The 22,610-nt window shown below is 43.7% G+C and overlaps 1 protein-coding gene across 4 annotated transcripts in view; it reads left to right on the top strand.

Annotated features, from left to right (window-relative positions):
• Positions 1-22,610, top strand: part of LOC147021150 (uncharacterized) — a 163,329-nt gene that overhangs the window by 77,924 nt on the left and 62,795 nt on the right. For all 4 annotated transcript variants that reach the window (XM_085890987.1, XM_085890989.1, XM_085890988.1 and 1 more), the window contains 9 exons: positions 931-1,015; positions 6,314-6,464; positions 8,816-8,942; positions 9,486-9,603; positions 10,768-10,848; positions 11,027-11,083; positions 11,600-11,668; positions 14,048-14,140; positions 18,897-19,009. In XM_085890987.1, coding sequence (XP_085747113.1) covers positions 9,535-9,603; positions 10,768-10,848; positions 11,027-11,083; positions 11,600-11,668; positions 14,048-14,140; positions 18,897-19,009 — 482 coding nt within the window. In that variant the 5' untranslated portion in view covers positions 931-1,015; positions 6,314-6,464; positions 8,816-8,942; positions 9,486-9,534. The remainder of the gene's footprint in view (positions 1-930; positions 1,016-6,313; positions 6,465-8,815; positions 8,943-9,485; positions 9,604-10,767; positions 10,849-11,026; positions 11,084-11,599; positions 11,669-14,047; positions 14,141-18,896; positions 19,010-22,610) is intronic.

The raw sequence follows: 22,610 nt of genomic DNA, 5'->3' as shown, positions 1-22,610 counted from the left end.
CAACCCAGAGTTTTCATCGGATCTTCGTGAAACTTGCCATGTATATGCAGAAAGCCCACATGCAGGCAGTAACCATCTCCGATTTTGGAAATTCTTCCTAGAAAAAAGTTGACGTCATAATATCGCCACGAATACAAATCGCCTGTCCCATTATCTCCGAAAATAGGCAAGCTGTTTGAATTTTGTTTGCGGGAATCAAGCCGGGCATTAGCACAGATAATTTATCGCAAACCTGACACATCACAATGACATCATATTCGTTTTTATGACGTCATCATTATGAGGACGAGGATCTTAGCTCATTTGAGGTTGTTACATATATATGCCAAGTTTCAGGAAGTTTCGATGAAAACTGTAGGCTGTGAAACAAAAAAGTCCACAAGAACAACAACATGAGTAAGACTTGAAGATCCTCCACGAGGATCTAAAAATACCCACGCGCAGGCAGTAACCATCTCCGATTTTGGAAATTCTTCCTAAAAAAAAGTTGACGTCATAATATCTCTGATTTTGGGAATCTTTCCCAGAAAAAAAGTTGACGTCATAATATCGCCGCTAATGGAAATCGCCGATACCATTATCTCCGAAACTAGGCAAGCTGTTTGAATTTTGTTTGCGGGAATCAAGCCGGGCATTAGCACAGATAACTTATCGCAAACCTGATACATCACAATGACGTCATATTCGTTTTTATGACGTCATCATTAAGAGGATGAGGATCTTAGCTCATTTGAGCTTGTTAAAAAAAGTTTCACCACACCTCACTGGAAAGATTCATTTGAACTTCACTGAATTCAACAGAAATGTTAATCTACATATCAAAACTTCAATCATGTCATTCACTGGCTCTTAAACAGTTCGGCCACTACAATGTTGTTGTGAGATCACTATTGCCATCCAAAGTGATTTCCCTGGTGTATGTTTGCACAGCTGGAATGAAGTTCTGTTGCGGTTCTGTGGAACAGACAGGTCTGGACAGAGGAAAAGGCGAAGGGGACGTCCAGAGGCCGGACAGGTACCAACCACCAACTCGCATTGTGTGAATTCTGCAACTCAGACACCCTGCTCAACACACAAAAGCATGAGCATGTATGCTGACACACGCACACACGCACACACGCACACACACACACACACACACACACACACACACACACACACACACACACACATACACACATGCCCACACACTCGATTGGAAAGGCAGGATAACAGGAAAATTATTCTTATAGTTAAAAGGGAATTTATTTGCCAAATAAATTTGGGGAATAGTGAAAGACAGGGCGATCAATAAACGCTACAGATGTGGCGGTCAAAAGACAATAAAATGGGAAGAAGGAGCACATAATCATATATACAATTAAAATAAGGCTAACCCCCTAATGGTGCTGGCGATACCAGTTGTATACAATGAAGGGGAACAGGTGAGGACTTTGAGCTGGCACAAGCTGGTTGTACCTATGCCACGACGGTGTGATCGTGCAGGTTGGCATGGCACGGGAAAGTGCGGCTCGAGGTACGATGGCGATGAGTAGGACTGGCGATGAGGGACAATGGCAAGCTGTCTGATCTCTCCAACACTTCCTCCTCAGGCAGTGACCAAACAAACAGAGGAGAGATATTGCTTCTCCGAAGGTCTGACTCCAACTGCTAACGTGGTTTTCCACAGAGGCTCTGTCCTTCTGCATGGCGGGTCCTCTGGACTGCTCTCAGTACTTGGCCGGCCATTATTGGCCGCCGCCTCTGGTGGGCGATGCTACATGTTCCAGCATCCTACCCCTCTCCAAGGCGGGGCAGCTGATTTTACCTCCAAGACTTGTGGCTTGCCGACCAAACAATTCATGATATGTCTGATGGAAAGTGCACAGTGCTTTCTCGTGTGCCTTTGTGCCCAAGTCCTCCACCTGGCCTCACCTGACACAGGAGGTTTTACACGATACAATCTTACTCTATCTGCTCCAAAGTGTTCCAATCACCACCTCCTCGGTGCATGTTTATCAAGATGACTTATCTCGACAGATATCGAATACAAGAATAAATCTAAGCTGCACAATTCACACAGTCCGTCCTAAAGTCTTAATACAATCTATTTATGGATTCCCCCACACATTCAATGTAACAGTCCTGTGGTTTAAAACTCTCTTGGCCTCATGAATGATATCGTCATCAATCAGAGGAAGCTGGAGTCTGATAATTGTATGGCTAGTTCTGTAGTTAGATCACAAAGACAATTGTGTTAAAAAATACAACTAATAAACTATCCTTCCTCAAAGAGGTAAGCTTCTGCAGCCATTTCAAATCCATGATTAACCAACACTATGTGCTGTCGGCCGATGGGAAAGCCCAGTTTATTTGTACCTGAAGTAGATGCAATATGTTTATCATATAAATACTACTGTAATAGGAACAACCTGAAGTCATTGATCTTTTTCAATTAGCATGATTACATGTGTGATTTCGTTTATTTGGCATGGTTTTTTTTTTAGTCCCATACCGGTTTCAAAAGGGTGGAGGAACTGCTTGTGAGCCAACGGCCACACATAGCTTGTGCCCAACTGTGTCTGCGGACGTCCTCCTGCAGTTGCTTGGTGACTTTTTGTGAGGAGGTTGGAAGCAGGATTTGCACTCCGGCCACCGTAAAACCCTTCACTCCGCAAAACACAAAAACGCAAATAAATCTGAAAAGCCACTCCGTGGGAGTACCTCCTGCGCAGCTGCCCTCTGCAGGGCAGCTCATCGGATGACAGGATTGGGGCAAAGCCTTCGGCACCCCCACTCTTTGATGATAGCAGGGAAACCACGGGGTAACCTTCCCAGGTCAGATTGAGGAAGTGTGTGTCGGGGTGGTGCTGAGGTGTCGTCCACCAGACGGTGGAATCCTTGCGTTAACCTGAGGTGGTCCGTTCGGGTGGGTCCCTGGAATGTCCTATCCCTAAGAGCGGATGATCACCCGTCTCTGTTATCATCTGAGCTCAAGCATTTGGACATTGGTATTGCAGCACTCTCTGAGGTTCGAAGACTGGATCGTGGCGATATCATAGTGGGTGATTACACCGACTATTGGTCTGATCACTCTGATGGTTACCATGCCCAAGGAGTTGCTGTAACCGTGTCCAATAAGCTGACTCCTTATGATAATTGAGATAACAACAGTCAATGAGCGTATTAGGAGACTGAGGATTCGTCACTCCTTGGGTGTCATTTCTCTGGTGTCTGTATATGCTCCGACTGAGGTGAGTGACCTCGACATGGAAGGACACATTCTACACCACGTTGGAGTCTGTGGTTGATCAGTGCCCCAGGCGAGATACTCTTCTCATCTTGAGGAATTTCAATGCATCAAATGGAACTGATACTGATGGTTCGGAGACATGCGTTGGTCCCCATGGGTCTGGAACTGTGAACCAGAATAGCATCAAGCTCCTTGACTTTGAAAAAGGTGATGGAGTGAGGGTGGCCAGTTCATGGTTTCAGCACCCACAGGCTCATTGCTGGACTTGGTATTCCAACACTGGTGGTGTGGCAACGGAGATTGACCATGTGCTCATTGATGGTCGCTGGACGATGATCCAGAACTGCAGGGTCGACCAGAGTGTTCAGTTCCTCAATACCGACCACAGGCTTGTGGTAGCAACTCTGAAGTTTCAGCTTAAATCTGGAAGAATGGGTAGATCCCAGCCTCGGCTGGATGTTGGCAAGCTCAAGGATGAGAGGGTGGCTGAGGAATTTGCGAACAGGCTGAGTGGGGATTTGGAGGGTTCTGGGTGCTTTGGGGAATCCTGAAGAGTTGTGGAGTGCCTTCAAGACCACCGTCCTTGATGTTGCCAGTGGATGTCTTGGAACTCACCGCAGGGCAAAGGAGAATTTTGTCTCTCAAGGGACACTGGATGCCATTGACCAGAGTCGCAGGTCCAGGCTTAATGGCAGAGCTGAACTGTTTAGGGAGTTGAGGCATCAAACTGTACGTGCGGTGAGGGTGGACAAGGAGGCCTATGTGTGAGGAATCTGTGAGGGGGTAGAGCATCACCTGTGGTCAAGGGATTCTCGTCTTGCTTACAGGGGAATTCGCGCATTGCGTTCATCCAAGCCCATCCCTCGGAGCACTGCAGTTAGAGTAGAGGGTGGTCGGCTCTTGACAGAGGAGTCCAAAGTGAAGGCCCGCTGGGCCAGTTACTTTGAGCGGCTGTACCAGGCTGAACCACCAGCTGTTGAATTGGATGCTCGGGGTGTTGCTATCCCTATTGCTGATCCTCCAATCAACCATGATCCACCTTCGTTCGTGGAAACACAGGCTGCGGTGAATCGGTTGAAATGGGGTAAAGCTCCTGGGATCTGTGGCATCCATGCTGAACTTCTCAAGGCTGGTGGGAATGCTGCACTCGTGTCGTTGCATGCAGTTCTGGCAGTTCTGTGCTCTGTCTCGAAGTCATTCCAACTGACTGGAAGAGGGGCCTTGTCACTCTCTGGAAAGTGAAGGGTGATCGCCAAGACTGCAAAAACTACCAAGGGGTGATGCTGCTCTCAGTGTCGGGTAAGGTCTTTGCTCGGATAGTTCTTGATAGAGTTCGTCGCCATGTGCTTGAGCACCAGCGTCCAGAGCAGTTGGCTTTACATCAAAGAGGTCAATGATTGACCTTATCCTTGCCCTTCGGGTCCTCACCGAAGGAAGATGAGAGTTTCGGAAGGGGCTGCTTGCAGACTTTGTTGATCTCTGCAAAGCGTTCGATTCAGACAATCGGGATGTCCTCTGGAGGATTCTTGGTCTTCGTGGGGTGCCACCAAAACTGATCAATCTGATGTCTGAACTATACTCTGGTACTGAGAGTGCTGTGAGATGTGGTGATACCATTTCTGACTTATTTCCAGTTGTTGCTGGAGTTCATCAGGGGTGTTTCCTGGCCCCCACACTTTTCAGCACTTGTATGGACTGGGTTCTGGGGAGGATGTTGGCAAGGTCAAGCTGCGGTGCATTGTTTGGGAAAGTCAAGATCTCAGACCTTGATTTCGCAGATGATGCAATCATCTATGTGGAGGCTCTAGATATCCCTTTTGGGGCCCTTGAGGTGCTGAATGAGGAGTCAGAGCCGCTGGGATTTCGGGTTTCCTGGGTCAAAACTAAGATCCAAGCTTTCAATGACATGTTGGATGCTGCTATCTTATCTGTACCTGTTTGTGGTGAGGATGTTCAGGTCGCAGAGAGATTCACTTCTCTTGGCAGGTGATATTCATGTCTCTGCTGGCTGAGTCAGAGGTCAATAGACGTCTGTGTCGGGCCTGGGAGTCATGGATTTACTGGATCATTGTGTGTGGTGCTGTCGGTACCCGTGAAGCAGGGCGAAAGTCCGAGTCTTCAGGTCTTAGGTGCTTCCAGTTTTGCTCTATGGATGTGAGACTTGAACTCTGACCAAGGGATCTGAGACGGAGACTTAATTCCATTCCGACCATCTCTCTTCGGAGAATCCTTGGCAATCACTGGTCAGACTTTGTGTCCAACGAGCGGTTGCTGAGAGAGACTCAAATGAGATTTGTTGCCAGCATAGTTTGTCAGCGTCACCTGCTACTGAATGGACATGTAGCTCGTTTTTTCTGCCGCTGATCCTGCTCACCAGATTCTCTCAGCGAGGGTCTCATGAGTGGAGGAGGCCAATGGGCCGACCACGTGCCTCATGGTTGCAGCTGGTTGATCGGCATCTCAAGGAGATGGGGATGGCCACACGGAGGCCCCTGGAGTGGAGCGGAAAGTGGATGCAGCGACGCGCTGCTCTGGCACATGCTCCCATACCTGATCTGACCTAACTAGTTTCACCGGAGGGGGCTGTAGGTTTCTCCTCCCTCTGTCCGTCCGTCTGTTTGTCCGTCTGTCCATCCGTCCCACCTGTGGTTTTTCAGACTTTCTTTCCCATACCCTTAAATATATCCAACTGAAACTTCATACATTGCTTTATCATGATTAGGTGCATCACAAGTTCGAGTTTCAGGGCGTTTTGTCTATTTTTCAGAGTTATGCCCTTTTTGGACTGAGAAAATACACATCGGTACGGGACATGTATTGCAAAGCAATTCTCGCTCTTGTTTATATTTTATAACAGAAACGATCAAAACACCAATCAATTTGCTTTTAAACCTCCTTGCTCTCTCCTCTATCTTTCATGGTAGGCAAAGACATTAATTCTCCATGAAGGAAAAGCAAATATTTAAGTTCCAAACCTTGAACTGCATTTTTATTTTTGACCACATGATGTAACACCAAAAACTGCTGTATTGTGATCTTTCTGTGCTTAATTGTCCTCCATCTCGCACACGATGTACGCAGAGGTCCCACGTTACTCCAGATGAACATTCCGCGGGCCCCATCATTGGAAACCGGCACAAATTGGTTCAAGGAGATGAAACGAAGGGAATCTCAGCTCAAGATCCAAAGGAGAATCTCAGCTCTCTGCAAGAGACAGAAAGTTACAGTTATGGTGAGGAGGAAGATCATTCATGCTCGTTCATTTACACTTTTTTACCTACAGCATCTCACGCCTTCCTCCTAGGGAATATGAAGACCGTTATACTCGTTTGTTATGTTGAGATGTGGGGGTTAAGTCGCCATTTTTATCGATTCAATGAACAGTTTTTTTTCCGCAAGAATCTCTTGATCGATGATTGCGCTTCCTTTTCAGGATATATATAGTCCTAGCAACCCCGGTTTACCATCCCGCAATGAAAATAAGGCTGCCATCATATTGTGGGCCATCCTGAAGGGTGGAACCTTACTGTAATGGAGCAAATGTGGATGTCACCGGAACTCCAAAATTGACATGCGGCGGAAACAGCGCCACCTTCGGTGGTAGTCGGAAATACAAATCATCTTCCTTTATCTCATGACATGGAGTCTATCTTATCCCGGGGGGCGGGAGCACCCACTAGATTTTTTTGAAGTTTCAAAATTTTCGAATGAGTTTTATCCTTTTTAGTTTTGTTGCAAGATGTTTTGATTTCATGTAATCCCAGCGGTCTTAGGTTCGAGTTAATGATATAGCTTTGCAAAAAGGATAATCTTCTTTTTGCATATGGCTCGACGAATAGCCACTCAGAAGGACAAGTAACATCTTTAACGAGAACGGCACTCGGGAGAGCACATACTTTCACCAAACTAAACAGTTTATGTTTCATCTCCCACCAATAGGCCGGATCTGCATCCTTCACAAAAATCGAATTGTTCTCGTCCACCTAGTTTTGTCATAACTCGTCCACAAGTTTTTTGCGATATTGTGCTACATATCATTTTTGGCCCCATCTCTCAATGGTGAAGAATCACTTTCAAAATGAAATGAATACTCGTGATCCAGATCTTCACAAAAATCGAAAGATTTGTCCTCGTCACACACCCAACATGTCCACCAAGTTTCGTCCAAATCCATCGATAAAGTTATTTTGAGATATCATGCGACTGTATATGCCGTTTTTAGCCCCATCACTCAATGGTGAGGAATCGCATTTTTAAAATTCTCGGATCCGATTCCAGATCTGGGTCTTCACCAAACTCTAGTCAATTTGTCCTGACACACCCAACCTGCCCACCAAATTTAGTTCAAATCAGTCCTAAACATTTTGGGATATCCTGCTCACAGACAGCCAAACAGACGGGTGAAACCATTTCCTCCATCAATATATACATATTGTAAAAACAGACTGATCACAAAATCATAATGCAGTAGATGTGAGGTCCCCATGGTCTTCAATTGAATCTGACACTGACGTAGTGTAGGATGTATATTCACCATTACATTTCATATGATGTTCAAATCAGGAATCCAGGCAAGTCTCGAGTCCAGATTTATCGATCATAGTTTGTAGAAAGTTATATTGCTGAATATTTGCAAAATAATCTCAGATATAAAATGCATAGTACTGGAAATATAGCAAGTGATATATCCATCAGAACCAGTCTGTGCAGAGCGTTGGTGCTGCCTAAGCAGTCCCCTTGGCTATTGGGCCCAACCCTGGAAGTTTTTTTTATGCGTCCGTTGACGAAGTTGCAAGAGGCATTATGTTTTCCGGTTGTCCATCCGGCTGTCCGTCTGTCCATCCATTCATGCGTCCGTGATGGCTTTTTCGTTACCGCGATAACTTAAGAACGACTGAATGGATTCTAGGCAAACTTGGTCCATGTATGTATAATGCATAGATGAACTGATTAGATTATGGGGTCAAGCGGTCAAAGGTCAGAGGTCCTGTTTGGTTAAAAAAAAAAAATTGTTTCCACGTTAACTTCTGAACCGGTGATGGGATTCTGACTAAACTTGGTGTAAATATATATATATTATGATGCAAAGGTGAACTGATTAGATTTCGTCAGCCAGAGGTCAAAGGTCATTAGGTCGTAAAAAAAAAGTGATACTTGAGAACGGGTGAAAGGATTTAAATCAAACTTGGGACAAGTACTATCATGATGTAATAATGTGGGCAGAGGCATATCGGTCGACGTTTCGATGTTGAAGAGTGCTGTTCCAGTTACTTCTGCATTAAAGCATAAGCAAAGGTCAGCTTCATCTCCCGACCAAAACATAGCTTTTTCTTTCTCTCTTACTCAGTGTAAACAGCAACAATGGTAACTTTGTTGAAATATTGCTCTCAATCTGTTTAAGTCTGGGTTCTGGTGTCCATAATACATTTTAGCAATTCTCTATTAAGTATGAATTCACTTCCTCACTAAAAGTTTGCTTGTGGGTATGATGGATAAGTTACGGCTGATAAGGCTCGTCACCTGCTGACAGCCAAGTGATAGCCAAGTCCCGAACCGAGATATGTTATTGTGCTGTGTATGCAGATGTACCGCATGATCGGAAAGACCAGACAGTCAGGAATGTGCTTCCTGGTCAAGACGTCACAAGATCACGTGCCTCGGGTCGTCCTACAGAAAGGCCCGGGCGGAGTGGACTAAATAATAACTGGAGGTACTTGGAATTCAATCCACTCTTTTGAAGATTGAAAGCTTGTGAAGTATGGTGTAAAGTATGAATACTATGCGTGTTATTGAGGACAAAAATGCCATAGTGACTTTCAAAAAACTTTAGCCATTGTGTGCTGGTACTCCAGGAGAATTTCTGTCCTAGCTACACCCAGAGAAGAGATTAGATGGACATGACATGAAGCATTTCACAGAACAACAGGAAAGGTGTCAAGTATGCAGGTCTAAAGTAAATGTGGTATGGTGGAAGCATGAGAGCCAAGGGCCTTTTCTTCAAGTTGATTTGTTCTTATTTCCATCCAGCTACAAAGATTTTTCAGTGCTTTGGTTAATGTTGTCCTTATTATTGAGGATTTAGGTTGTTCGACCAATAACCGTCCATTGTGCTTGTGTGTTGATCTGTCGTGGTACAAGATACATTGTGCAAAAGGATTTGTCATACTAAGTTTATGTGGTTGCGAGTAGAATGGTGCACGAGTTAATGATGAAAGTACTGTTAAGCTTACTTGTCTGTGTGTGTTGATTCCAGGCATGATCACAATGATCCAAGGAATCACCCTGATTTCCATTTGCTCACCATGCACCCATCGGGACAGCATCATAACAGACAAAGCAGTGAGGGCAGAACAGGCGGTTCACCTGACGAGGTACTTGAGTAAAGACTCAAACTAAAAGCAGTAGACACGATAAAATTGTGCTCAAAGGAGATGTCATCAACATTGCCTCATCTTCCTACATGAGTGCTGATGACTTAAAGATTTGTTTTAGACAATGAGTGGTTATTTTGATCGTCATATAGTGCTGCATTGTAAGGTGTCCATGTCAAGGAGTTGACTGAAGGAGATGACATTGACATGGACACTGCATCCATGTGAAGGAGTTGACTCAAGGAGTATGGTGTCCATGTAAAGGAGTAGTTGACTTAAGGAGTATGGTGTCAATGTGAAGGAGTTGACTCAAGGAGTATGGTGTCCATGTGAAGGAGTTGACTCAAGAAGTATGGTGTCCATGTGAAGTTGACTCAAGAAGTATGGTGTTCATGTGAAGGAGTTGACTCAAGAAGTATGGTGTCCATGTCAAGAAATTGACTCAAGGAGTATGGTGTCCATGTGAAGGAGTTGACTCAAGGAGTATGGTGTCCATGTGAAGGGCTAGTTGACTCAAGGAGTATGGTGTCCATGTCAAGGGCTAGTTGACTCAAGGAGTATGGTGTCCATGTGAAGGAGTTGACTCGAGGAGTATGGTGTCCATGTGAAGGAGTTGACTCGAGGAGCATGGTGTCCATGTGAAGAGTTGACTCAAGCAGTATGGTTTCCATGTGAAGGAGTTGACTCAAGGAGTATGGTGTCCATGTCAAAGGCTAGTTGACTCAAGGAGTTGACGTTGACATGGACACTGCATCCATGTCAAGGGGTTGACTCAAGAAGTATGGTGTCCATGTGTAGGAATTGAATCAAGGAGGATAGTGTCCATGTGAAGGAGTTGACTCAAGGAGTATGGTGTCCCTGTCAAGGAGTTGACTCAAGGAGTATGGTGTCCATGTGAAGGAGTTGACTCAAGGAGTATGGTGTCCCTGTCAAGGAGTTGACTCAAGGAGTATGGTGTCCATGTCAAGGGCTAGTTGACTCAAGTAGTTGATGTTGACATGCTCACTGTGTCCATATCAAGGAGTTGCGAAGAAACCATAAAAATTACACACGCCATGGCAGTTCGGGAGATTGATGCGTATGAGTAGTAATAATCCATAGTACGAGTAGTAAGAACAAAGAAATTTGGTGTAATATACCTGAATATTTGGAATAATTTTTCAGGACACACGATCACCAAGACCACTAGGTTCACACCGGCGTGCCAAGTCGCTCGATCGTCGCACCTCTGAAGCTCTCATGACGGCAAGTCATCCACAAGACATATTTCTTCAATACATTTGCTTTTTTGGGAAACTCACTTTTAAAATGTATTTGGCAAATCCTGCTAAATAAAAGCTTCGGTGGTGGAAAATTACTAAATGGGTAAGGACAATGTCGGGACTCCTTTAGTATTTTTGGGATTTCCATTGTCTCCTAACAGCCTGACCAACTGAATATCAAGAAAGGCTGGCTCTTGAAGCTGGATAATAATGGGCAGGTAAGCACACGCTCACCGTGTCGGCTGTGAGAGAGAGAGTCAGTGCATGCTGGGATGACCCGGATGTTACGCTTCTATATTTCCTCCATTCGCATGGCGTTTGAGCCTGTTTGAGCTCACAATAGGCACAGTAGTGTTTGTTAAGTTGCACTTCATGAGCATCAGCTAATACCATGTGGATTTATGATTTCCTTTTACATCCTGTAAATATAAATCTTTTTGAACTGTTTTCATTCACCCTCGGCTTTGTGGTTTCAACGAACAGAGTTTTATCGCTCACTCACACCGTCACAACCGCGTGATCGGAGTGCACCATCTCAATATAAACTGCTGTACTGATCTCACCTGTCCGATTTGCTTTGAGGCTCAAATTATTTCTGGAGTTGGCATGTGATTGAATGTGATATATATATATGTACAAGCTCTTCCATGTAAACCCACAACGCGCTGTTCTCCATAATGAAACACTCCATCAAAATACCATCTCACCATTGTTATTATCCTTTTTGTCGTCAGTGGAAAAAATACTGGTTCGTCTTGGCTCGCCATGGCTTACGTTTCTACGGAGACTCCGTTTCAGAAGAGGTAAGAGACATCGTGAAAATGGAAGTCGTGCGGATGAGGACACTGTTGTTAAATGTCCGTTGTTTTAATGTATAGCAGGGATGAAAAGATAAAATAGCATGGATCATGTTCAATGGTAAAGGACATCTGGTCCCATTAGATTATCCAATCGGTTAACTAAATAATCCTGGGCTATTTGAATTTCTTCGTAAAGCGATAGCTTGGAACACTGCAGGGGCGTGTTCTGTTATGAAGCGGCTTGCTTACCTCTTTCCAAGCGGCTCGTTTGATTCAAAACGCTCAAGGTGGCACTGCAACGCAATGGCTTGCAAAATGGTTGGCTCGCTTGGCCAGCGATAACAAGCAATATCAAGCTGCTTGCTAATGGTACGTGCCTCTGATATCCACAAACATGTGGCTGCAAAGAGGGAGTCACATTTCTCTCCATTTTTATGCCTCCGCTGACGGTCTCCAGAGGGATTATGTGTTTGCATTGTCCATCTGTCTGTCCATCCATGCTAGTTACCTCCGCCGCCGAAGGTGAAGGAGGTTATGTTTTCACCCCCTTTATAAGTGATTTTCCACCATTGAGAGATAGGGCCAAAAACGATATATCCACAATAACGACATTTTGTGGATATATCGTCCACAATAATGATATATCCACAAAAACGACAAAAAGTCCACAAGTTTTTGAGATATTGTGCTGTATATCATTTTTGGCCCTATCTCTCAATGGTGAAGAATCACTTTTAAAATCCTAGTAGTCAGATCCAGATCTGGATCTTCACCAAAATTGATTCAATTCTTCCTTGTCATACACCCAACCTGCCCACCAAATTTCCATTCGTCCACAACTTTTTGGAGATATCCTGCACACAGACAGACAGACCATCAAATATGAAAAAGACGTCGTGCAGAGCACGATGCTTGCAAAATCCACCCCCTCTCTCCAAAGGTTGCCACGGATGCATCAAATTGTCCATTTCATTAAGATTAACATTGGCATTCTTCATCAAAGCTCAAGTCAATCGGATGAAAATTGATTATTTTTCTGATTGAAATTGATGATTTTGAGAAGTTTGACCTTGAGTTGACCTTTGAGCTCATAAATCGTTGGTTTCCAAATTCAGTGATGCACGACGCATTTGCTGCTTAATTAACAGGAGAATTGGATGAAAATTGACGATTTTTCAGAAGTTTGACCTTGAGTTGACCTTTGACCTTTTGACCTCAACAGTTTCTTTCCCAATTCAGTGACGCAATACGCAAATCCGGTTCAACTTCCAAGTCAATAAGATGAAAAATGACGATTAAAAAAATTTGACCTGAAGATGATCTTGACCTCAAAATCAATGGGCTTCTCAGTTGAGACTACCTCTGCAACTTGGTAAAGTTTCATGATGATTGGTTTAAAATTGTGACCTGTAGGCGATTGACAAACAGAATAACAAAATCGACTGACCAATATACTTGAAAAATCTTTGATTTTGCAAATAACAAACAAACAGAGAGGAGGTGAAAACATAACCTCCTTCGCCTTTGGTGGCGGAGGTAAAAGCAGGACTTAAACACGTATGCACCGGGGGGTGGACAAGATGGATACAGAAGATGCACGGTGTGGACAATGTCTGGTGTTGGCTTAATGGTTTGGGTGGTGGGCTTGGGATCCTCGGGTCCTGAGTTCAAATCCCGCTCAGCTGTTGAATTAATACCAGGTGGGGTTGACAGCCTGTCATCCTCCCGGGGTTGACAAAATGAGTACCCGCTTGCTGGAATGAATGAGCCATTCAAGTATCCTGCTTCGGAGTGGTGACCTGTCCAGGATTGTGCCCAATAGCCCAGGAGACTGCTTCGGCAGCACCGTCGCTCTGTCCAGAGTATGGTACCGATGGATGGATGGGGTGGACAAGATGGATACAGAAGGAAACTGCAAGGAGGAAAAACTGGAAAATTTGAAGGAGGAGGTGTTTGGGTGGGGTTAATGAGGGTAGGGAAGATCATGGTTTTGGATGGGGGGGCGATCTGAAACGTCTGATTGCCTATGTATACAAAAAAAAACGTCAAGTTAGCAGTGCTCCAACCATATTACATCATTCTTCAATCCCTACCTGTGATCCTTTTATCCTCATTAACACACATCCCCCCCCTCCCAATCCCCTCCATCACTCTTCCTCTTCATCTTTCAGGTTGCTCTCTCTCCTCTCCTGTTCGCTCATCCTCTTGTTATCCTCCTGCAGCACTGTCAGTGCATTGCCTTCAACCTTATGTCGCCTTGGTCTTCCATGACCCCAGACGTAATATTTATATTTTGTAAAATATTCGTTAGAAAAACCGATAAACCGAAACCCATCATGCCGTTGACCTTCGTTAACTTCTGAAAGTGTGACCTTTACACAGACTGCCATTCACGAGGGAGAAGTAGACCTCCGTGAATTCATTGGAGCCAGAAGCATCGAAGGAGCACAACGGAGCTATGGTTTCCAAGTTCAGGTATGTACTCAAGCCGAGGAACTCTGAGCCACACACCAAGATTATTTCAGAACATCTTTAAGTGATGGGTTTAATGTCACTTCAAAGTCCCCTTGTGTGTTTGTGTGTTTGTGGTTTTTTTTGAAGAAGAAGTAAAACAATATCTCTTGGCCTGCAGGCAGGTACCTAAAATTCCAGGTAAACATGTCTACCACCGTGTGTCAAGATAGTTCCACTTATTACAGCCTGTAATTTGCATTCTTGATATCTATCACGATGTCATTGTCACGGTTCTTCCGTGATGACCTGTTCCTCAACTGCATGCATGCGGATAGTTACAATCTGTACACTCATAAAGTACTGCTCTGACCTTTACACGTATATTACAGATTCTAAGCAAATGAAGGGGCTTTTTATTTTGAATGAACACATCCACAAAGTATGTTTCTGAAGCTCATTTCCCTATGTCTAAGTTGAGATATCAAGAAACGACAACGAAACCTTCGCCTTTCTTGAACCAGAGTGAATATGTCGTTCCGATAAATCCTTTCAACGTCGCTCCTCGTTTGGTTGTTTTCGTTTCAGTTGTAAGAAATGAGAAAGGTGAACAGGTATCAGCTACTTGAAAAAACACAAACGATGTTGATCATCATTTCGCATGCAGCCTGTGGCTGCTGGTTGTATTGTTGTTGGGAGTATGGCTGTGCCCCCCCCCTCCCTTGTTACCAGCAAGCTGGTACTCATTTTGCCAACCTCGAAAGGATGACAGGCTGAGTCAACCCACCTGGTGGCATCTAGTGGCATGACAGGGGCTCAAATCCTGGACCCCACAATCTTAAGGCAACCACCTTCGGCGTTAAGCCACCACCAAGCTCTATTATCAATGTAGAATACAATGCGGAAATTGTTTTTTCCATGAATTCATTAAATGTCCTTTCAACGTCGTTTGTTTGCAGAAACTAGGACTGTCCACACGTGACCACTTTGAATGGAAGTGGGATTTATTCTCCTAATTGTTAAACACATTTCCAACTGGCAATTACATTTCGGTTGTTTCACATTCAAATCGCAGTTGATCATTGGCGAGATTCAGCGATCGATCAAAATCGGTCCTTTGGGTGTCTTTCTTCACCGTCGTCCTGATATGCATGCCTGGTGGTGGCTTAATGGTGAGGGTGGCGGGCATTGGATACTAGGATCCTGAGTTCAAATCCCGCTCAGCTGCTGAATTAACACCAGGTGGGGTGAACTCTGCCTGTTATCTTTCCTACGTCGGCAAAATGAGTGCCGGCATGCTGGTACCCTGTGTCGGAGTGGCGACCCGTCCACGATTGTGCCCAATAGCCAAGGAGGCTGCTTAGGCAACACCAATGTTCTGCACAGAGTATGGTCCCAATGGATGGATCCTTGTATCTGTGCTTGTTTGGCTTATGTCATTTTGTCTTCTGCCAAAGCATCCAGGTTTGTTTGTTTATTTATTTAAATGACTGTTGTGAGCTGTCTCATGCCATGTTGTGATGGAAGCTGAAGGTGGTTGTAGTAATACAAACCGAGATGGTTTAATGCTATACCAATGGCCAAAAACATCCGAAGTTTGCCAGAAATATCCGAGTGTGGATCGGGCCTACCGAATGTTTGCTTTTGGAGTCAGAACATTTTACAGAGCATTGCTATGAAACAACAGAGATGGCTAGATATTGTGGTTATCTGCCACAATTGAGAGAGGATGCCACACCCATGATTAGGCGGAAGAAGCAGTCGTCACTCATAACTGTAACAACATGTCTACCCAGCAGTGCATATACACAGACGATTTGAGCAGTGAATCAAATACCTGTTGCCATTGCCCGGCAGTTACAAGAGCACCTGAAAATAATTATCTATCATCAACACAAATTTCTACAAATCAAATGAACCACAACCCATTTGTAGAGAGAAAGTAAGTATGGATGTATCATCATCTACTACTTCCGAGAGGATTTGACCGAGGAAGCTAAAAATGAGTACACCTCTCCTCCAACGTCCCCCCACAATCCCCCCACCAACCATCACCCCAACAATATCCTCTGAATCTTCTTCCACCGAATCGCTCGCACAAGGCTCGAAACGATTCAGCTCCATAATTACCCCAAAAGTGTTTCCATTACTAGTTTTGTTTCCAGTAGTTTCTTCAAAAATCCCAAAGATCAGTTTCAACATTCTGAAAACCTACAGTCACTAATGATGGTGGAATCGGAATCGGAATCGGAATCTGAGCTCGACCTGCACTGTTTCTCGATGTAAACCGCCGTTCGGATCAATATGGTTTCAGGTTGTGATGTCGCTGGGGAAATGGAAAATCGACACGCTCGGGCTTTTCCCCTACTTTTTTATTTATTTGTTTTTTGTGTACACTGTCGAGGCTCGTACGAGAGCTAATTGGCAAAAAAAAAAAACGTTGTGATTGGCAAAAAAAATTCAATTTTGTCGTCCCCTTCAAATTAGACCGTGATTCATGATTCTGAATGGTTTTCAGAAAGTAAAAAAAAAATCCGTTTGGGTTCCCCTTTAAGGGTCCATTTGAGCACATCTTACTTAGAACATCATCAAATTAATATCATGACATCTTCACATTATGACCTCATCACACCTGCAACTTGTGTAGTTATCATCACTGGCAAGTTGCCCGTGCTGCACGGCATTCTAAACGGGGTAGGGATGAAGGCGGCAAAAATGCAACCGGCGTCTTCTGTCATTGAGCCGGCAAGCAAGGAGCAACAATTCACATTGTGATGCAATTTGAATGCTCTAATCTCGGCGAGGTGTTCCATTTGAAACTGTTTGTTCGACATATGAAGCTTTTTGATGCCGTGGTTCCGTAATAAAAATTTGTATTTGTGTCAAGGCCAGTGACCAATTGCAAATTAATAGTTGGATTAAAATTGCCAAACATTGTCGTTGCATCTCTCTATAATTCCAGCAGTGTGTGTGTGTGTGTGTGTGTGTGTGTGTGTGTGTGTGTGTGTGTGTGTGTGTGTGCGTGCGTGCGTGCGTGCGTGCGTGCGTGCGTGCGTGCGCGCGCGCATGTGTGACCGCTGTTTCTCGACAACCACTGTTCCGATCTAATGAAACTTGCCAGATATATTGCTGGGGATCTGAGGATGTGCCTTTTTAAGGTTTGATATTAATTGGACAAGTGCTTCCCAAGTTATGGCCATTTATTTACCAACCAATGACAGGACACGTTGCTGCGTAGGCGTGGCCAATGCGCCATTTAGTTACCAATCACAGGACACGTTGCGTCGGCGTGGCCGTTGGGGAAGAGATCCTCAGCCGCGTTCCCCATTACGGGTTACAACGCACGGATTTCCGGATAGTGATGACTTACCGTATTCTGATAATTTATCGATTTCTTATGCGCATTTATAGATAAACACAATGCCCCAATCCAGTCGTCATTTACAAGAGTGAAGGAACGGCCTGTGTGGTTGTTTAAAAGTTTTTCCTTACGATGACATTGCGAAAAGGTAAAATACGTTGGCGCTAATTGAATAATTGGCCATTAAATCTAAATTGCGAATAATCGTAACTGCAATATGCGAACTTCCGGGCCACGCACGTATGGCCACGCGAGAGCAAAGGGACGTCCTGTGTGGTTGTTGTTTCTGGCTCGCGGTTTGAATGTTTTTTTTTGTTGTTTTTTTTTGGTTTGCACATACGGCCACGCACGTACGGGCACGCGATAGCGAAGGAACGGCCTGTGTGGTTGTTGCTTCTGGCTCGCGGTTTGAAAGTTTTTTTTTTATTATTTATTTTGCACGTACGGCCACGCACGTACGGCCACGCACGTACGGGCACGCGAGAGCGAAGAAATGGCCTGTGTGGTTGTTGTTTCTGGCTCGCGGATTGAAAGTTTTATTTATTTATTTATTTATTTATTTATTTTTGCATGTACGGCCACGCACATACGGGCACGTACTAGTTTAATAAATGTTTGGACAATTTTTTGGGGGGAATAGGGAGGAATCATTGTTGAGGAGCACAGAACTAAAGTGAGGTTATAGTAACCACCTCAGCACACCATAACTTACGGGTCGAAGCACAGCGTGAGTAGATGGGCGGTCAGGTATGTTTCTGTAGGTTGGTCTTGTGTAGTTATTCAGCATTTGAAATACCAAGGTGTTTAAAAACAAAAATGATTGCCACATGACAAAATACTCCATTCTCATTGTCTTTCACCCAAGGGACATATTTGCATATTGGGTTAGTTCATACATTATTTAACTTCCTCGAGATTTTTTTCACCATATTTTGGTAACTTGCTGTTCCGGGTCTTTCGGGAAGACAAAAAACGTTTAAGGGGTCAAATAAAGGTATGGTGGGGGGAGGGGTGAATGTTAGGTGTGGCTGTTCATTTTGAAGGTCGTTTGTAGGTTCTTCTTTCAACGTACGATACAAATTTGCTGACCTTGCACATGTATACAATTGAAGAATGCGGTGAAAACGAATCACAATCACTTTTAAAATGAACCATTTATTTTTACACTTGCATTTTCTTTTTCGATGATCTAATAGAGGAGACTAAAAAGACATTGACGATATTTAAAATTCCCAATTTTGGTTCATGTTTAGGGTCAACCTCCTCGCTTCATTAGAACCATTCCTGGTTATTAATCACCAAAGTGATTACTATAAGAGTTTATCAGTCGCGAGCCTCAACAAGCGATATCAGGCCATTTATTTATTCGAAATTCAGCACCTTAAGCAATTGTTCAGAATTTGAACTCGGTATTTGCAGACTCATTCTGGATCATTCACCTTCGCGGCTGTGACGATTGGAATCCGGCAGAGCTGGCTTGAAGCTCTGGACAAAGCCATCTGTCCTGCAGCCTCTGCTGTAGATTTAATCAGGTAAGGACTGTATATTTTGCATAAACAGTGCTTCAAATGTAGTTTCCTTTGTGCCATTATATTTCTCAGGGCTCTGCTTAAGATAAACATCAATCTCGTTTGATCCTCAATAATGAACAATGAAAAGATGGTATAGGAAAAGGACATTTGGCCCATCCCACCCATGCTACACCACCCTCCGAGCTTTCATAAAGTCTTAGGTAAATGTGTATACAACCACAACCACCGTTTATCACACAGCATAGTCAACCATGCCACTTATACCGATATCTGTTTTCATCCTACATCCTTTTTGTCCAGGTGCCAATCCACCTGCCCTTTATACCTGTCCACTGCCCTTACCTCTAACAACCTCCTTGGAAAATAATTCCATGCATTAAGTGTCTACTATTCCTGCTTTAACGGACCCAGTTATCTCCACTTTCTTGTGATGATGGCCAAGCAAAACTTTTGGCACAAGTCTTTCACAAAACAAGCTGGCCAGGCATGACATTCACCGATGGTGATTTGTGCAGGAATTTGTAATTTGTTCAGGATGTCAGCCATAACTCACCAACTCTTTGCGAAAGACACCATCTGATCTTTAACGTCCACCGCCCAATGTTAGCGGACAGGACATCCGGCTTAACATCCTTCCAAGGGACGGCACCCTTTGTGATGCGATGCCCTGCCAGCGAAGCACCATTCCTTCCGTTTATCGCCAGGTCAGGAATCGAACCCAGACTTTAACAAATTGACACCCACACCTCGGCATCGCCCTATCGGACAGTCAATACATTAACAGCGATATGAATTTTTAAAAATATAACACGTTTTACTCTATTTTGTGTGTTTTTGTATCGCCTGTAGTGTTTCTTGTGATATAAATTATCAAACTGGAACAAAGTGCATTTTGGATAAGAAGATTAACCATGTTCATCACCAAGGGAAAGAAGTTCCTCCATTAAATATATAATAAATGCATCCTTTTTGCTTTCATTTAAATATCTTTCCAAATACAAATATATCGACCGGTACAACAAAGCTTGACCACCATGTCTGGGGGGGGGGGGGGGGGGAGGGAATTAAATAAATAAATCGCATGCGTTAGTCACGTTAGTCTTCGATACCACGAACGGTTAGTGGTTCTCTAACGAAAAATAAATATATTTACTCAATACATTATTGCATATCCTATTGTTGAATCATCCTTCATTTGCTTCCCAGAATCATTTCATCACAGAAATTTAAGTGTTCTCAAAACTGAGATGCAGTTTGTGCGTAACAGGTATTTGGGTCATAACTCATGCGAAGCAAGGTAATAATAATAAAGGCTTTCGACCTTATTATGTCACACTACAGTGGCAAATGGCATGTCGTTTATCCAGTACAACCATTAATGTTGCTAAATCTGACAATGTGCCGCAGGTTCAATCATATCCTCATTATTGATCTCCTGGAACATTCAGTGAATATGATGCAATGCTGTCTGTGTTCCATCGGTCGACGTAAAGCACGCATGAACACGCAAGAGACGGTCAAATCTGTAGTCTCGCACGAGTCTCGACTCCTGTTCTCCATAAACACATTTCTAAAAAAAATAAACCAGTAAGTGATCATTTTATTTTTAGATTTGGACCGTTATTTAAATAATAGCAATAATGAAATCATGCGTTTGATGGATGAACTTCTGCCCCCTTGTGGAAATATAGTTCATCTTCCTCACTAAATACTTCAATAGAGTCATCAGGAGGAACTTGGATCAGATTCGGGTTTCTGCTGCTGCTCCTCTGCACTCAGAACGTCACCGCAAGAAACACTGGCGATAACGTAGAAAAGAGGATAAGACGTGTTATTACAGGTTATATTTTATAGTCTTCGATGCTAGCCTTTTTAAAATTCCTTAAAAAAACAAGCAAATTTTTTTTTTCCCTGTAGCTGTTCTCTGAGCCTCGACTTCAAAAAATATATAAGAACGAAAAAGAAGAAAAAGTTTGGTAAAACTGCATTAGATTGAATTCTCACAAATACCAGGTAGTCAATGGGGTTGATGCCTGGTGTTGGCTGAATGTTGAGGGTGGTGGGCTTGGGATTCTTGGATCCTGAGTTCAAATCCCCCTTGGCTGTTGAATTAATTCCAGGTGGGGTTGACTCTGCCTGTCATCCTTCCGAGGTTGGCGAAATGAGTACCAGCTTGCTGGTATCCTGTGTTGGAGTGGCGACCAGTCCAGGATTGTGCCCAATAGCCAAGGAGACTGCTTCGGCAGCACCAACGCTCTGCAAAGAGTATGATCCCAATGGATGGATGGAACTAATGCTATCAGACAGGACACCCAGCTTAATATTCATCAGTGGAACTGGAAACTTTGTGATTTGAATCACCAATTCGGCAGTTTGTCGTTGGGGCAGGAATAATTCCTAACTCGACAGCTCATGGGAATGTGTGCTTACTCTGCACTATCCTCATGGACTACGGACTGATATCACGTGATGTATGTATATTATTGATTTGTTTGTGTGATTAATGTCACACTCAGCATCACTTAAGTTGCTGATATAAATATCAATACGAGGGGAATTATATCAGATCACCTATCGGCAAAGAATGTCAGCTCTGAAGTGCAGAGCAACCAAGCTGTTCAGCGTCAATATCACAAACAACAATGTGTCTCGAACAAGGACTCGATTTACCATGTCATCGCACGCACCATACGTACGCACTCCGTTAGTTTGCAAGACTTCATCAAAATTCACTTATGATGGAAAGTAATTCCGCATTTCCGATAATCTGCAATTGCAACAATTCCGATAAATAATTATAATCTGCAATTGCAACAATTCCGATAACCAAAGCCACCAAACCAAAACTTTACGGTTTTGTCACACCACATGACTTCACTTATCTAATCTGCCTGCAACAAAACGTGAAGTTGGACCTTTTGCTGAGCGATAAGAATTTTGAAAATATGTTTCCCGTCCTACACAAATGATCAGACACAAATGCGACTCATTGAAAATTGAGAAATTTTGGGAAGATTGCAAAAAATTGGGATTTTGTAAAAGTGTTTTTTTTTTTTTTAAATTGAATGCAGGAGAGAACTAAAATGGCACTCGATGGAGCACGTACCTCCGCTAAGCTGAACAGTTGCCTTTTTGTATCCCACTAATAGAGCGGATCTACATCCAGATCCTCCCCAAAAATCTAATCAGTTTGTCCTTGCCATACACCCAACATGTCCACCAATTTTTGATCGAATCCGTCCATAACTTTTTGAGATATCCTGCTCACAGACAAAGAAACAGACAGAGTAAACGGGAGTGAAAACATAACCTCCGTCCACCTTTGGTGACGGAGGTAATAAATGGTGCAAATTGCTGCTCCATCTGTTTTGAGCTGATTTCGTATCTTCGGTGGTTGCTCAATCGAATGTTTACCAAACAGGTATATTTTCATTAACAGGTCCTTCCTAAACAGGTGTTCCTTAAATGGAAAAAAGGTCACTTTTCCTTGTCTCCCTGAACGTTGTATTGTCACTTCACCTTAGATTTGCTTTTACAATAGATCTCTGATGCACAAGTGGCTGATTTAATTCTCCCATCCTTTTCAATTTACTATTCCTGG

The sequence above is a fragment of the Eptatretus burgeri genome, chromosome 8 (genome assembly GCF_056783735.1).
Source record: "Eptatretus burgeri isolate ZD-2024b chromosome 8, Ebu_testis_v1, whole genome shotgun sequence".
Taxonomy (NCBI): Eukaryota; Metazoa; Chordata; class Myxini; order Myxiniformes; family Myxinidae; genus Eptatretus; species Eptatretus burgeri.
Note: the sequence above shows the minus strand (reverse complement) of the source record. Positions and strands in the feature narration are given on the sequence as shown.